The following is a 15788-nucleotide window of genomic DNA, read 5'->3' on the forward strand; positions in this document are numbered from 1 at the left end:
ATTAGGGATGGCCATGGGGCGGGTTTGGGGCGGGTTTTGCATTCCCCGCCCCCGCCCCGTTAAGAAACCCGTTGCACCCGTACCCGCACCCGCCCCGCCCCGTAACGGGTCTAAAATTTACCAACCCGCACCCGCCCCATAGAAAACCCGCACCCGCCCCATAGAAAACCCGCGGGTACCCGCCCCGCCAAAAAACCCGTAAAAGTTGAATAAAAGGGTGAAAAAAATAAAAAAAGAGAACAAACTATCAGTACAAACTTCATTAATTGAAAAAACCATTCTTCTACCAAATATCAAATTCAAATTAGCTAAAAAATATTACCAAATCAACTATCCGATAGGCGATAATATTACATCTAAAAATCAACATACTACAAATAAAAAATATTACCAACGATGCATTAAATTTAAGTACGCATGTTTGTTAAACACTTCATAAGTAAACTAAAAAAAACTAGATTATTTCGCTACTAGTCATCAATCAAATCCACTTCATCTCCACCATCATCACCGTCGTCGTCGGCTTCACCATCAAAAGCATTTTGCATTACTTCATTAAGCACCGTTTGCAAAGATGTACCTACAACAATAAAATTATGATTAAATTAGCACATGAAATAAATTATATAAGAACACAAAAGCAAAAAAAATAATATGAATAACTTGCCTTTAATTTGAGCCCACAACCAATTTTGGCAACACATTAATGCCTCAACGGTCTTCGAATGAAGCTTACTACGATGTGGACTCAATAATCTACCACTTGTGCTAAAGGCGGACTCCGAAGCAACCGTAGATACGGGAATGGATAGGACATCCCTTGCAATCAATCTCAAAGTTGGGTACTTCGCTCCATTATTCTTCCACCAAGACAAAATATCGAAATCATTACTCCGTGGTAGAACATCATCCTCTAAGTAATGATCCAACTCCACTTTCCCATTTCCAACCCTTCTTTGGCTACTAACAAGCATATCATAATCAGAAAGAAAGTCACCTCCCACAGATTGATTATCATCCGAAGAAGACAAGGACACAAGTGCATCACCATCCGTTCTCTTGGAGCTATACTCATCAAGCAAATCATAGCAAATAGTTTTAATCTTACTTATCTCTATAGAAGCACGATCCCCGTAAATTTTCTTAAACAAATAATCCACTAGCTTCATCTTGAATTGTGGATCCAATATTGCCGCAACCCCCATGATACCGTGGATCACATCCCAATAAGAATCAAATTTTTCTAACATGCTTAATGCCATGTTCTTAATCACATTATTTGTAGATGTCAACCACTCATTTAAATGAATTTTGATTTGACAAACTTGAGGAAAATAAAGATTTGCGGTAGGATAAGTAGTGCCAGAAAATAACCGTGTTACTCTATGAAACAACTCTAATTTTTGACAAATGAGACTTGCTAAATTCCACTCCTCCTCACTTGGCATGCAATTATATGACGACTCGCGTTGGTTCAACCGAAAAAAGACATCCTTATACACTAATGCAGTAGAAAGCATCAAATAAGTTGAATTCCAACGTGTTTTTACGTCAAGAACTAACTCTTTGGTGCATGCAACACGAACCTGGCGAGCAACTTCCTCAAATTTTTGTCTTCTTTTTGTTGAACCAGTCCAAAACACAACACTGTCACGTATTTTCTCAATGCAATCTTTAATAATCACCAAACCATCTTGAACGATCAAATTTAAAACATGAGCAGCACAACGCATATGCAACAGTGGAACATGCGAGAATAGTGAGTTAGATGGAATATTTTCAGAGATAGCTCTTACCATGGCATCATTAGTGGTGCAATTATCAACAGTTAAAGTAGAGAGTTTGCCATCAACATTCCACTCTAGCAAACAATCGAAAAGAACCTTTGAGAGAACTTCACTGGTGTGTGGAGACGGGACGTAAATAAACCTGCACACGTATTAAAAATCAAAACAAGTTATCAGAATCATTTATCATCTAGAAAATACAAAAAAAAAAAAAAAAAAAAGACAAAAAAAAAATTTAAAACTGTAAAAGGTAATACCTTAACACACGGCTGTGTAAGGTCCAACATTCATCAATATAATGACCAGTGACAACCATGAAACCTCGTTTCCTGTTGCTTGAAGTCCACATATCAGTGGTGATTGCAATTCTACTTGCATTTTTTTCAACAAAACGCATAATCTTCGTTTTTTCGGCCTCGTAAATCTTAAGTATATATATATACGGGGCGGGTCAACGGGGTGGGTACGGGGCGGGTCTACGGGGCGGGTATGCACAAACCCACACCCGCCCCGAACCCGTTTTCGGGGGAAAAATTAGGACCCGTACCCGCCCCATTTATTTACGGGGCGGGCATTACCCGGAAATTTCGGGGCGGGTCGGGGCGGGCCGGGTACCCGTGGGTCGGGTAAAAATTGCCATCCCTATTCAACATATAGAATTCTTGCAATGAAAATGAACTAGGAAAAGCTACTACATCTACGTTTTCTAATGTTGGGTGTAACTATTACTTACTGTAAACTTATTATTAACCTAATTTACCATTGATTTTTTGATAGGGTGAACATTAGGAACGGATGCTCCATTAATAATGATAAAAAATTGTAGTTGAACTGAAATGATTTGTGCAGGCACTTTTTAGAATTTGTAAACATTTTTTTTACTATTTTTACCAAATCAAAAATCTAAATTCTCCCAAACTCTCTCAAGCTTTTAAATGCATGTTCTCATACCCGACCGAGACGACAATAGATTGGAGATAATTTTTATATTTTTATAGTTGTTTCGTTACGTAAATTACGAATATGAAAAGAAAAAAAGTCCAAATGTAGAGCTAGCGTACGTGATTCTACACTTACTCAGTCCACTGAGTTCATGTAGAACGACGCGAGCGCTTGAGTTTGTGTGAGTGTTTTTTTAATTTAAAACTTAATGCATCAAATATTTGCAAAAAGAACCAAAGATCATGTGTTTGTGTGATTCCAGACGAACTCAGTATACTGAGTTCACGAACTCGGTAGAACGAGTTCACGAACTCGGTAGAACGAGTTCACCTAGAATCACACGAACATATGCATTTTTCAAACAAAAAAATTGGAATTTTTAAATTAGGGTTGTCCGTGTAAAATTAGGCGAACAGATGGACTGAGTTCGCGTTAAACCACACAAACTCGGTACAATTTGTTCGCCTACCTTTCACGAACACTTATGAGTTTTTTTTTTCATGCAATACTAATCTTTTTTTTTTTTTTGGTTAAATTATAGATGGCAGGAGGTAAAGGAAAAAGTTTAATGAGTCAGGTTGCCAAAAAATGTAAGAATTTGATGAAAGCTTTGGGTGGGAAGTTGAACAATCCCGATGATCCGGATCACATAAAAAATCGTGGAGTTCTTGCATCCGAGAGAAGAAGGAAAGCAATGGTGAGAGAAGAAGCGAGAGCAATAGAAGCAACAAGAGCGATCGAAGAAGTTATTGCAGCCGGAGTCGAGCCTTCTCTACTTATTGCCAATGATCTTCAAGTCGGTTATGTTCATACTCCGTTGCAGAATGCGTACAATGACGAGGAGATGGTGGATAATGTGAAAAATTATAGCGACGATGATGATGATGACGATGGTGGTGGTGTTGTGCCGGTTGCAACGCATGAACCTGGAGGTGGTCGTGGCCCAAATTTTCCGCTTTTGAAAGGTCTGTCGTATTTGGAGTGTCCGTGCAAGGGAGGGCCGAATAATTTGGAGTTTATGCATTGGTTGAAGTCACATTAGTGATATATGTTTAGAGTGGACATGGAAGTTTTTATTTAATATGTATTTTATATATTTTTATAATATGTGTTTTTGCTATTTTATATACGCAATATTATTTAAGAGCGTCGTGCTACTGAACGGTGCAAGTCGAGAATGAAAAGCACTGGAAGCCTACCGCGGCTCGTAGAATGACATGATGATTGGCATGTTGGAGGCAATCGGGCTTTACCACTTATGAGACTGTTGGCTTCCCAATATGAATCAAGCCCTAATGTTAGCTTTCGTGGAGATGTGGCAACCGAAGTAAACAACTTTCACATGCCATTCGGAAAGATGACGATCACGTTCCACAATGTTGCTTTCATCATGGGTTTGCGACTGGATGGACCGTTAGTTGGAGCAGTTCCCCAAGCAGAACAGTGCGCACAGAGTCTTGCATCTTTATGGGACTCAATGTGAAAACTACAGGATCCATGTTTAGGAACAGTGGAATTAATTTAACAAAGGTGCAAGAGCAGTTGAAGAAGTCGTCTACCACGAACGAGAAGAAGATATAGGGGTATATGATGTTTCTGTTGGGGGTTGTTTTGTTTTTCGACATAACATCTTCCATGTTGAACCCGTGTTGGATCCATTATACAAATGATATCGATACAATCGACAAGTATTCGTGGGTTGTTGCTTGCTTAGCAAATATATAAATCAACAATTGGGCATTGCAATTCGCGTTGGGATGAATTAATGGACTTTGTGCAAGCTCTGATGAATGGACTTTGCGGGTGCACAATTCTCCTCCTGATAATTATTTCTTTTATTTTATTTTTATTTATTTAGTGTACAAAATTAGGTGTTTTTAATATGATTTGTGATTTTTTGCAGTGTTGGATTTTTGAGTATTTTCCTTATTTTCGATCAGAGGTTTCACCGGCATATACATAGTTCATGCCTAGATGCAGAATGTGGGGCTCTAGTGAAAGTTGTAGGAATAAATTGCAATATTATTGGAAGCTGCTCGACGACATTCCCAAAAAATATGTTAGTTAGCTTGTAATATAGAGATATGAATTGCATTATGTTTTTCCTAATTTGTGCCAAATTTGTGTAAATTTATTGGACCCCGTATGAGGCTGGTGCACATTACCAGCATCCTCGTATGTTGTATTATGGCACAATACAACTATGGAGATAGCGGAGCTGTATATGGCAGATTGTGTGTTGTGGCAATTTGGAAGAGTTTAGAAGATCATTTTTCCTATTATTGAATTTGTTGAGCTACACTCCGCGGTATTTGCTCAGCGGCTACAAGGTCACATCGCACGCCCCAAGCGGTTTATTGTACAAAGAAAATATGCCAATTTTATTGACTTATCAGTTATCACAATACGATGAAGCATGACCACCCCCAGATCAAGTGTTTGCTAATGATACAATTCGTTTCATATTTCCGATCGTGTACAGTCATACTGCTTTGATGATGCTCCATGCCCGTTGTCTCCGTCTCGTACCAAGGAGATAATGCTCAACCGGGGAGGGGTTGTGGGGACCGAAAACTAGAGGTCGGGTATCGAGGGGTGGCAATTAGGGTGTTGTTTTATTTTGTTGTTTATTATGACCGTTGTTTATGTACATTTATGTTTTCATTTTTATTGTTTATGCACATTGTTGTTTTGTACTATTTTTGTTGTTATTGATTTTTATTACTGGTGTTGTTTGCAAGTTAAAAAGGTTACTAGTGATATTTTTACGACAAATTTTTTTACAAGTTGCAAAAATATTAATTTTTGTAAATTACAAGTTACAAAAAATTACAAGTTAAGTTGTAAAAATATATATTTTCGTAAAATAAGTCGATTTTTAATATTTTTTTAGAGCTCGTGTGGTCACACACGAACATAGACATTTTACTCGTGTGAAACCACGTGAGAGAAACACTTTGTTCGCATGGAACCACGTGAGCTCTAAAAAAAATTAAAAATCGACTTATTTTTATAAATTGAATATTTGCAAAATTTTTAATTTTTTTAGAGCTCGTGTGGTTCCATGCGAACAAAGACATTTTGCGTGAAAAATATTTTGGACGCCCGTTTTGGGCGTTCCAACGGCACAAAGTGAAAAGAAAAAAAGCCCATAAAATTCGATTTCTAAAGGTTTTTTAACACGTAGTTAACGAAATAACTAACTATAATTGACATATAAGTAATATAGAGTAGAAATTAACTTCAAATTTGGTGAGATTCCTTGATTTGAGAGGATTTGTGATGATTTTGGTGTGTTATTGTGAGTTCTTTGAGATTTGGGGATTTGGGGAGGTTTGGGTAGATTTGAGAGAGAAAGAAATGTGTATTGTGAATAGTATTCATAATTTTAGTACCGCGAAAATCATTTCTAAACTTTCAATTAGTTCAAAATATTATGAGACGGGCTATTTCCACCCTCAATATATCTTATTTCACCACTAAATTAAATGATGTTCCTATTTTACCCCTTTATTCTTTCTATCACATATACTATGTACAAATTCATAAACCGTCAACCACTAAATTAATTAAAATAGTTATAAAAAACTCCACAATTTTTTATTGGAATCTTTACCACAAAATCTCACCCTCTCCACCTTAAAGAACATACCTTCGTCAGATAAAAACATCTCCGAATGTCTAAAAGAGCAGAAATTCACGTTTTGGGAGATATAAATTAAGAGTGCTTGTATGGAAGGTCATGAACTTCCTCCTGAATTGGACAATTTGCCTTAATATAATTTTGTTTCCAAAAAAAAGTAAAAAGTTACATAATTTGTAGGTCATCTGATACGAAAGTTTAAATATCTTGTAATAATATTTCATTGCAAAAAAAAAGGGGAAAAAAAGAAGAAGAAATAACTTAAAACATATAAGAATTAAATGAATATAATGAAGGGTGATGAATTATTTATTTGTGGTGAATTGAGATACTTTGAAGATGACAATAGCACTACTCAATATTATTTATTAGATTTGTTTTGATCTTTTATTACATATAAACCTTAAACTACATTTGTATGTCTTCTAAATGTCTAACTATATTTACTCTTAAATATATACTATGCAATACTTATTGTATAAGGTGTAAACGGATCTAGTCGATTTAGACATGCTTTTGAATTTCTATCGAACTTTTAAAGTTTCATTTGAGTTTAATTGACAAGCAATCGAGCTGAGCTCGAACGAGCTTTAATCGAGCTCTCGTAACCTAATTTTTATGCCAATGATTAATCTGAATCGAACTCAAGTTGAACATCATAACTTATTGATGAAAATATATTTTCAAATTTGGTTCGTTGTGCTAGTAACATGGTATGCCTAATTGAGTCGATCCAATGTGTCTACCATTTCTTAACTTATTGGACCACGAGCCTAATATTGAACACCACTATAACTGAAGGCCTAATCACCTTCAAATAAGGTTTGGGTTCGAGAATCTCAACTAATTAACTTGAGCCCGATGTACGAGGTATAAATACAAATTTTAACTCATTTGTCAAGGCACATTCAATATCCGAACAATACAACTGCTCGTAGTCTCTCTACGACTTTTGTAATCCACACGTCTGACTTCTGCGTCGGAGGAATTTCCGTCGAATCAACCACGACTTATTTTACGTGTTCTTTAATTGTAGATATATCAAAGTCATTAAGCTCGTGAGTCAGTAATCGACTTTGCTTGCGGAACTGAAAAAAGTTTTTTTTTTTTTTCCAATGTTATATGCCTACACTAGATATCAAATATGCAAGCCCATACTTGCATTGGAGAAACCGAGGGAAAATGACATTTATCTCTAAACAAAGATAATAAATTTCTAAACCAAGAATCTCTCCTTATATTTAGCCACAATTCTCTGTCTTTCCAAATCCCATACAAATGGCAACCTCCGCCTTCAAATCCACTTCCAGACGAGGTACAGCGGCAGAACCCAAAGCCCCTCCCTCATCCTCCGCCGCCGCCTCCTCACGGCGGCGATCCCACAGCGTCAGCGCTGTTTCCCGGAAATCCCACCCCCCACTCAACAACAGCACTCCGATCTCCACCGATTTTTCCAACAGTAGAGAAAACCCTCTTTTCTGGGCTACACCTTCTTCACCACCCGCCGGAGAAGAAAATGGGAACACAGCCGCAATCGCTGCTAGAGATAACAAACAACCGTATTCCCCGAACGCAAGGAATTCAACAAACGGCAATGGCGGTAGCAGCAAATCTGTTGGCGAGCAGAGGGGCCGCTCAATCACACGGAGCTTCAGCGAAAACAACGGAATCGGCCGCAGTTTGTCTAGGGTTCGAGGGCGGTCTGCGTCGAGAGCCCCTAGTAAAGGAGCTTATGAGGTTGGGATTATTAATTTAAGTTTTGCTCAGTTGTGAATTGTATTTTAGAATGTGTTTTAGTGTGTGCAAATGTTTGATTCCAATATGAAATTCTCGATTTTCTTCGATTTGATTGATAAGTATTATTGGCTCAATTTGATTGCAAAATACAGTAGAACCTCGATAAATTAATTAGCCTCACTTAAATAATAAATTCTTCCGATCCCAACTTGGTGGGAACGTGCTAAATTATTAACTCGATTATTAATATTTCGCTAAATTAATAGAATTTCCCTAGTCCCGACTGTATTAATTTATAGAGGTTTAACTGTAGTGATCTTGATATATCGAAATGGTAAAGTGAAAGCTCATAGGGTCGTTGCAGTAATATTTATTAGGCTTAATAACATATCATTGCTAGCTAATTGAAAAATCGGCTATTGCACTAATTCGGTTATATATTTGTGGTTGTTTTGTTCTCGACAGAGCGAAAACGAGCAGGTTATGGTAGCATCGATTAAAAAGATCGGTAATGGTATGAATAGAAATAGTGTAGTTAAAAACAGGGTAGAAAAACGTGGCCATGCAAAGGGTAGAGGAGTAATTTCATCTCAGAATCGAGCAACAGAGTGGTCTGAAGATGATTCTGCTGTGAGTAGGGTTGAGCTTTTATTTATTCAATTGATTGCTATTTTTTTCTCATGACGACGATGATTTGAAACCCTAATAAACAAGGTCTACACGTTTTAGTGCAGTTTGCAAATATCAAATTTGGAGGATGGAATTTCAATTGGTTCGTTATCGGAAGTTGAAGAGTTGAGTGTAAGTTCGTACTATTGATGTTACGGGCTCGTGTTCATCTTTCAGATTTTTTTCTCGTTTGTTTTTACTCCTCGTTTTAGTTAACTACAATGAGTGGATCCTGTTCTGCCTTAATTCGTTTTTTTTAATGTATTAAGAATGCTGTTTTTATTGTTCGTTTCAAGATTATAACGAACACTTAATCAAGATTTACGTATCAAATGCATAGGTACCGATTTTTTTTTCTGCGATTCATTTTTTTGATGGACATTTATTTGACTAGTTGCCTGTTTGCTATTTGAGTTCAGGCTTTTCGAAGTAATAGTGTCAGAAGTGTTGCAGCTACAAATGTTGCTCGTAAGCCTTCGGATTTAGTAAACCCCGGGACGGTTGAATTAATCTCAGACATAAGAAGAGAATATTCCACAAAACTAGAAGAGGTGAATATTTTAAATTTCTTTTGGCAAAAATATTCTCTCCCCGTAAAAGTCACAGAAAAATTACCTAAAACACTTGCAGTCTGAAGAACGTGCTAGAAAACTTAGAGAGGATCTTGCTATTGAAGAACAGCGTGGGCAAGAGCTGGATCGAGTACTGACCGAGATACTTCCCGATCCAAAGACGTCTGCTATACAGAGATCTCGTCGAGAAAGAAGGGTAATATTGAGTTTTCTTTTTAATTAATATGGATTCTTTATTATGTTTAACTGTTACATTAGCTTATTATTTTAAAGGGTCTATTTTGCATAGAATTATAGGGTAAATTACAAATTACGAAAAAACCCCTTCTGTTTGGGTAATTACAACCACCCCTCAACTATGAATCTTCTTACACGTCAACCCTTGCGGTGTCAAATTTAGTGGAATCTTCTAGATTATGTGGAATATGCCTCACTTTGTATGTTTTTCCCCATTTGAGCTCCACATTTTAAAACAAGATGATCATAAGATGTGTCTCTTGGCTTGTATCAAATTGTGGTGCATCATAAACTGCAGTTTTGCACAAAACAAGTACAACTAGAGAACATTTCACGACATCTAGAAGATTATGTTAAATTTGACACCATAAGGGTGTACGTGTAAGAAAATTCATAGCTGAGGGGTGGTTGTGATAACCCAAACATGAATGTTTTTTTTCTTCGTAATTTGACCTTACCTCAGGGGGTGACTGTAATTTACCCTAGAATTATATGACAAGAAATTATTGCATTCAAAGGCTTTCTTGGGAATGGCTGGCTTTTCTAGACAAGTCATTACCTAAATTGTCATCACATCTTGACAAATTCAGAATTTAATATCAATTCACAAGATAGGTTTGAATTTATACAAATGTAGATTCTTAATAAGTATGCACAATACTTGTGACATTTTCCAGCTAAAGATGACAGTGATTTTTATTTTGTGGTAGACAAGCAAAGAAAGAAAAAGGATGTCGAAACGCCTAAGTGAAGAAGCCATGTCGTATTTTGACGAATGTGTGTCCTTGTCTACTTTTGATAGCTCCGACTTGTCTGCGTCAGAAGACCTATTTGTGGGTGCTTCGTCTCTATTAGACGCAAGTCCAACCACTTCATTTTGTTATGATCAAAAACAGGTTCCTTTCTTTACTCAAAACGTTAATTTAACCATATTTGATAATTCCTTTAGGGTCCATTTGGATGGAGGGATTTGGAAATCCATAATATAGCGCGCACACACACACACACACACACACACACACACACACACACACATATATATATATATATATATATATATATATATATATATATATATATATATATCCGTTGTTGCAAATAGGAAATATTGAAAGTGTTTTTTTCTTATTTCTGAATACTATTTACGAGTGGGTACAAAAGATATATTTATTGCGCTATACATTTCTTATTTATCTTCCCAGTTTAAGGAGTTACATATGTCAAAGAACAATACAAATCAATTAGAACTTTGTTGTGAAATGCTCTTTGTATATGAAGTTATACTATGTTGTCGTATTTCATTTTCGATTGGTTTCTTGATTTTAGATATTTGGTGGGCAGGTGCAGCAGCAGCTCTACAACCGTGAGGATTCTGTATTGACTTCTCAATTTTACGAGTTCTCATTTGCGGACAAAAAGCCAAAAAGCGTCGAATCTGAAGAAGAAATCAAGAGTTACATCAAGAAGTTAGAGAGAGGCACTAAGAGAAACGATAACTTGGAGGCCACAATATCGTATTACGATGCTGGAGAATATAGCGGAGTCGAAAGTGTGTTAATGGACAGGTTAATGTACAAGAGCAGTATAGAGTCGGGGGGTTTACTTTTATGTGGAGACGCCATGTCTTTTTTTCCTTTCGGCTCGGTTATGTGAAGTGTTTCGTTTTTCTAATAAACAGTGCCAAGTAGTGGTTTTTGTATATGTAAAATGATGTTTTCTTGTCTATCTATCTAAGTGTGGCATGGTGAGTGAGGTGCAACACCTCTTGTCTATGGTTGTAATATGCACTATTTATGATCAATTGTATAAAGGGGTCTTTGTACAAATAAATCAATCAATGGATACTTATTTATAAAGAGATCCTGACAAAAAACTTCTTTACAAATAAGCCTACACATGGTCCAGATTTTTGTAAAGTACTAAAATAGACCCTCATACTTTAATATGCTTTAATTTCATTCTTAATTTAATTTAACTTCAATTTGACCTCAAATTTCACAAATTATTCAATTTTGATCCAAAACATTTTTTTTTGCAAAAAATTTTTTTTTTGCCGCCGGATTCCGGTGTTGACTTTTTGAATTTTTTTGCCGGTTTCCGGCGTTTACTTTTTTTTTTCCTTATTTTTTTTCCTGTAACATTTTTTTTCGTTTAGACAACAATATTGCTATGATTGACAGTAATATTAAGTAATAATATATTACTGTCAAACACAGTAAAATTAACTATACTACAGTTTAAGACAATATTATTGCTATATTAATCTCTAGCACATTAATATTAACACAACAAAACTCATTATTATTGTGTAATAGGGTAATATAACTATGTTGACCGTTCAACAAATGTAAACACAATAAAAGGCCAAAATAATTAATATTACTGTGAGTGACAATAATATTACTATAATAACAGTAATATTACAGTCAACCACAATAATATTACAATAATAGATAGTAATATTATTACATTACTCCGTGAATAACTCAAACAAACAAAAAAAATCCAAACAAAATAATAATACTGATGTGGTTGACAACATATTACTATAACAACAGTAATATTACCGTCAACTACAGTAATATTATTGTGTTTACAGCAATATTATTACGTTACTCCGTGAATAACTCAGACAAAACAAAAAATTCAAAAAAAATAATAATATTGATGTTGTTGACAAAAAAAAAAAAATATTACGTTAATTTACTGTCAACGGAAGAACAATTACATAAATGTATAGTCAACGGCAGTACAATCACGTTAATTAACTGTAATTGATAGTATAATTACGTTAATTTACTGTTAGTGACAGCATAATTACGGTCAACGTTTAGCGGCAGACGTAAAAAAAAAAAAAAAAAAACAGTCAACGTCGGAAACCGGCGGCGGAAAAAAAAGAACAGAAAACAAAAATTGAAAAGTCAATGCCGGAATCCGGCGGCAAAAAATGTTTTTTCGAAAAAAAAAAGTTCTTGAAAAAAAGTCAAAATTGGATTTTGTGGACAAAATTGAGGTTACAATTAAGAATTGGGTATAAAGGGTTTGGGGTAATATTGTCATATACATGAATGTTTCCTTTATTGATAATAAATATTAAAGGGATGAGCTTATTGGTGAAAGAGATATAGCCCCTAAACCTAAAATAATAAAAATACTTGTTTACTTTGTGAAGTTTTCATAGATAAATGTGACACATAGTCTGTGGTATTATGAAGGGACAAGTTTGGATCGCGAAATTGCTATTGATAATCAGGAGTAAACGTGCATATTGAGTTGGGCCGATAATATCAAGTGACTCCTACATAAATAGGTCGGTTGGTACTAGTTAATGTCGGTTCATTATTTGACTAACCTACTAGTCTTTTTTTTTTTTTGTTAAATGAATTTTATTATACATTATAATTACACAAACATTGTGAAACTATTTTTATACGGTTTTTTTTTTCTTTTGAGTAAATTCATGTTATTACAAGGGGAAGTAGGGGGGACTCAAATCCTAGACCTTTTACCCTATTGATAAGGCTAGGTACCAACTCTCTTAGCGAGGGTTCATACAGTCTTTGTAAAGTTAATTGGTTGATTAAGTTCAATAATTGACCATCAATCCCGCTGCATTCTCTCGAACCAATCCCATGTAGAAAGAAAATTAGATCTACCATCAATTGCAAACGGCTACTCAGCCCAAAGTTTATCCATGCCACGACAACATAGCGTGAGATGCAAGAACATTTCCACCCTATCGCCGGTAAAATATTGTAGTTTTCGGCGGAAGTGAAATGCTCCAAAATTTGTGCCATTTTCTGGCAACCTCACCCCTTCCTAACCATCTCAGCATAATTTAATTTTGGGTAAATTACACCTACATCTCATAGATGTGCTAAAATAACTTTACGATACATGTAAGGTCAGTAATTACAATGACCCCCTGAAACATTGTAAGAATATCTATTGGAATTATGCATTGAATAAATTATTTCATTTGGGTTCTAACGGACTATTAACTTCAGGAAATGGTGGAGACGGCATAAAGCTAGGTGGTGTCATATGTTTCCCCCAACATTTCTTAAATCTTTATTAGTTTGTATTATTTATAAATATTCGTCTATGCTAGCATTGACGGCCACCCGGAAAACTAATATTGTGCATATCAGTCCATATGACATGAAATCTTGGCTTCGGTAATTGTTTAAGGGGTGTGGCTGTAATTACCAATACCATAGAGACCTTAAAGTTATTTTAGCATACCTTAGTGTGTAGGTGTAATTTACCCTTTAATTTTTTTACCGAGTTGCGCCGAGCCAATTCGTGAGCTCGATGAGCCGGCTCGAAAAAAGCTCGAACTCGAACTCGAGTTTTTCGAGCTCGAGCTTCCTGACGAGCCGAGCTCGAGCCAGTTTTTAGTTGTTCATGAGCTCACGAGCCGGCTCGCGTGCCTTATTTATTATTTTTATAATTTTTTATATATTATTTTTTTATTTAAATAATGTATAATAATATAAAATATTATATAAATAAATAAAAATAAAACATAAATATTAAAAAATATATATAATAATAATTTATTGTTTCTATTGTAATTTTGTTATATAATGTTTAATAATAATAAAATAATAATTAAAAATATTAAAAAAAACATAGGCAAAATGAGCTTGGGCTCGAGGTCGAGGTCGACAAAATGGCACGAGCTCAAGCCAAAAAAGAGCGAACTTGATTACCTCGAGCTCAAGCTCGACAAAATAAACTCGAGCTCGAGCTCGAACCTGCCAAAAAAGGCGAGTTCGGCTCGTTCACACCTCTACCGATACTATATTATGATAGTACAAACGCATTGTAAACCTCTCATGATTCGAGTAGTGCCAAATCCAAATATCCTCCACTTGGCGAGCTCCTGTCGGAATAGCCATGATATTATCACGGTCAACCGGCCAAAAAAGTTGTTCGAATGAGAGTTTTGCCTATATTTGCCCATAAGTAAACTCAAATATTCTAATCTTAATAGTAAGTTTCATAATATGCAATTAATTAGTCTCTCTCCTCCGAGTCCTCCCATATGACAACTTATAAAGTTATTAAATTTTATATCTATTTCAACCCATAAAATTTGATCTCTATCAAGTGTTAATGTTCATCAAATTTCTATGTTTCATTAATTAAGTAGATAAAAAATAATATGAACATGTTCACCAATTCAAATGCTTTTAAGAGAAAAATAACATAACATCTTTCATCAAACCTGTTAAATCAGGAGATGGGGCCATGGGGCGAGAGCTTCTCTTTTCGGTTTAAGAGAAAAATAACACGACTCATATATCATTGATAATCAGTTACCAAATGAATTTAATTGTTCAACATTCATCATTCAAATATTGATGTTAGTCAATCAATATTCATTTAATTTTAACCATTCACCACTTAATTCCATCAAACACAACATTATGTAGTTTTCATTCTTTTGTTTAATTTGAATTACATTACAAAGGAATTATATAATTTTTTTAAGAGGGCTTCTAAACACATACGAAAGAGAGAAAATTCGACTATGTTCTTGTTATTTATGTGTGTATATTTTGAAATGGGAACGAACAAAATTTGAACATAATTTCGACATAAGTTTGACACAAAAAAGATAGTCGAAGCAAGAATACAGTTGTTTCTTCTCAAGGCAAATTTGCATGCACAATCCTAAATAGTAGCTACCAAAGCTAGGATTACGACGAACAAAAGAGGATTACGACAATTATAAATTATAAATGAAATGTCAATTTTACCCTGTCCCAGCAACACAACCTATTTTTTCCTCATTTATGTATTGTCGCAAATACCCTTTGTACAATTATTATTTAAAAAAAATCGGCAATTATAAATCTATATAATATATAAAAGTTGAATTGCATAGCTAATTGATTGACATTTGGCAATTTCAATTGATGACATGTCATCAATTTCATCCCATGTGGCGAATTGATTGGTGGAAATAAATCATCAAAAAACATGTCATCATTTTCCAAAATTAAAGGTAATTAAATATATTTTATTATTTTATTAATATATTTATATCTTACCATTTATAAAATGCTCTAAATATATCAACTTTCTTGGAAACCCTAAATAAATTTATTTTTTAATTTAATTTTATAATTAATTTAATTTGAATTTAGTTAAATTCGATTTAAAATATTCCGTTATTATAATTGCATAATT

At 34.9% G+C, this 15788-nt stretch overlaps 1 protein-coding gene across 2 annotated transcripts; it reads left to right on the forward strand.

The window, feature by feature from the left end:
• The first annotated feature begins 7528 nt into the window (after positions 1-7528).
• LOC105969761 (uncharacterized) lies at positions 7529-11397 on the forward strand. Of its 2 annotated transcripts, none has more exons than XM_012994539.2 (7): positions 7529-8109; positions 8575-8739; positions 8839-8910; positions 9198-9329; positions 9409-9546; positions 10298-10483; positions 10929-11397. In XM_012994539.2, the coding sequence occupies exons 1-7, from the start codon at positions 7651-7653 to the stop codon at positions 11238-11240; spliced, it is 1464 nt and encodes a 487-aa protein (XP_012849993.2). In that variant the 5' UTR covers positions 7529-7650; the 3' UTR covers positions 11241-11397. The 2 variants fall into 2 exon arrangements, with proteins under 2 accessions (XP_012849993.2, XP_088667489.1); XM_088811363.1 differs by having other exon boundaries at positions 7630-8109; positions 10914-11391.
• The last annotated feature ends 4391 nt before the right edge of the window (positions 11398-15788 follow it).

Source organism: Erythranthe guttata, chromosome 2, assembly GCF_056151865.1.
Source record: "Erythranthe guttata isolate IM_541 chromosome 2, IM_541, whole genome shotgun sequence".
Lineage (NCBI taxonomy): Eukaryota > Viridiplantae > Streptophyta > Magnoliopsida > Lamiales > Phrymaceae > Erythranthe > Erythranthe guttata.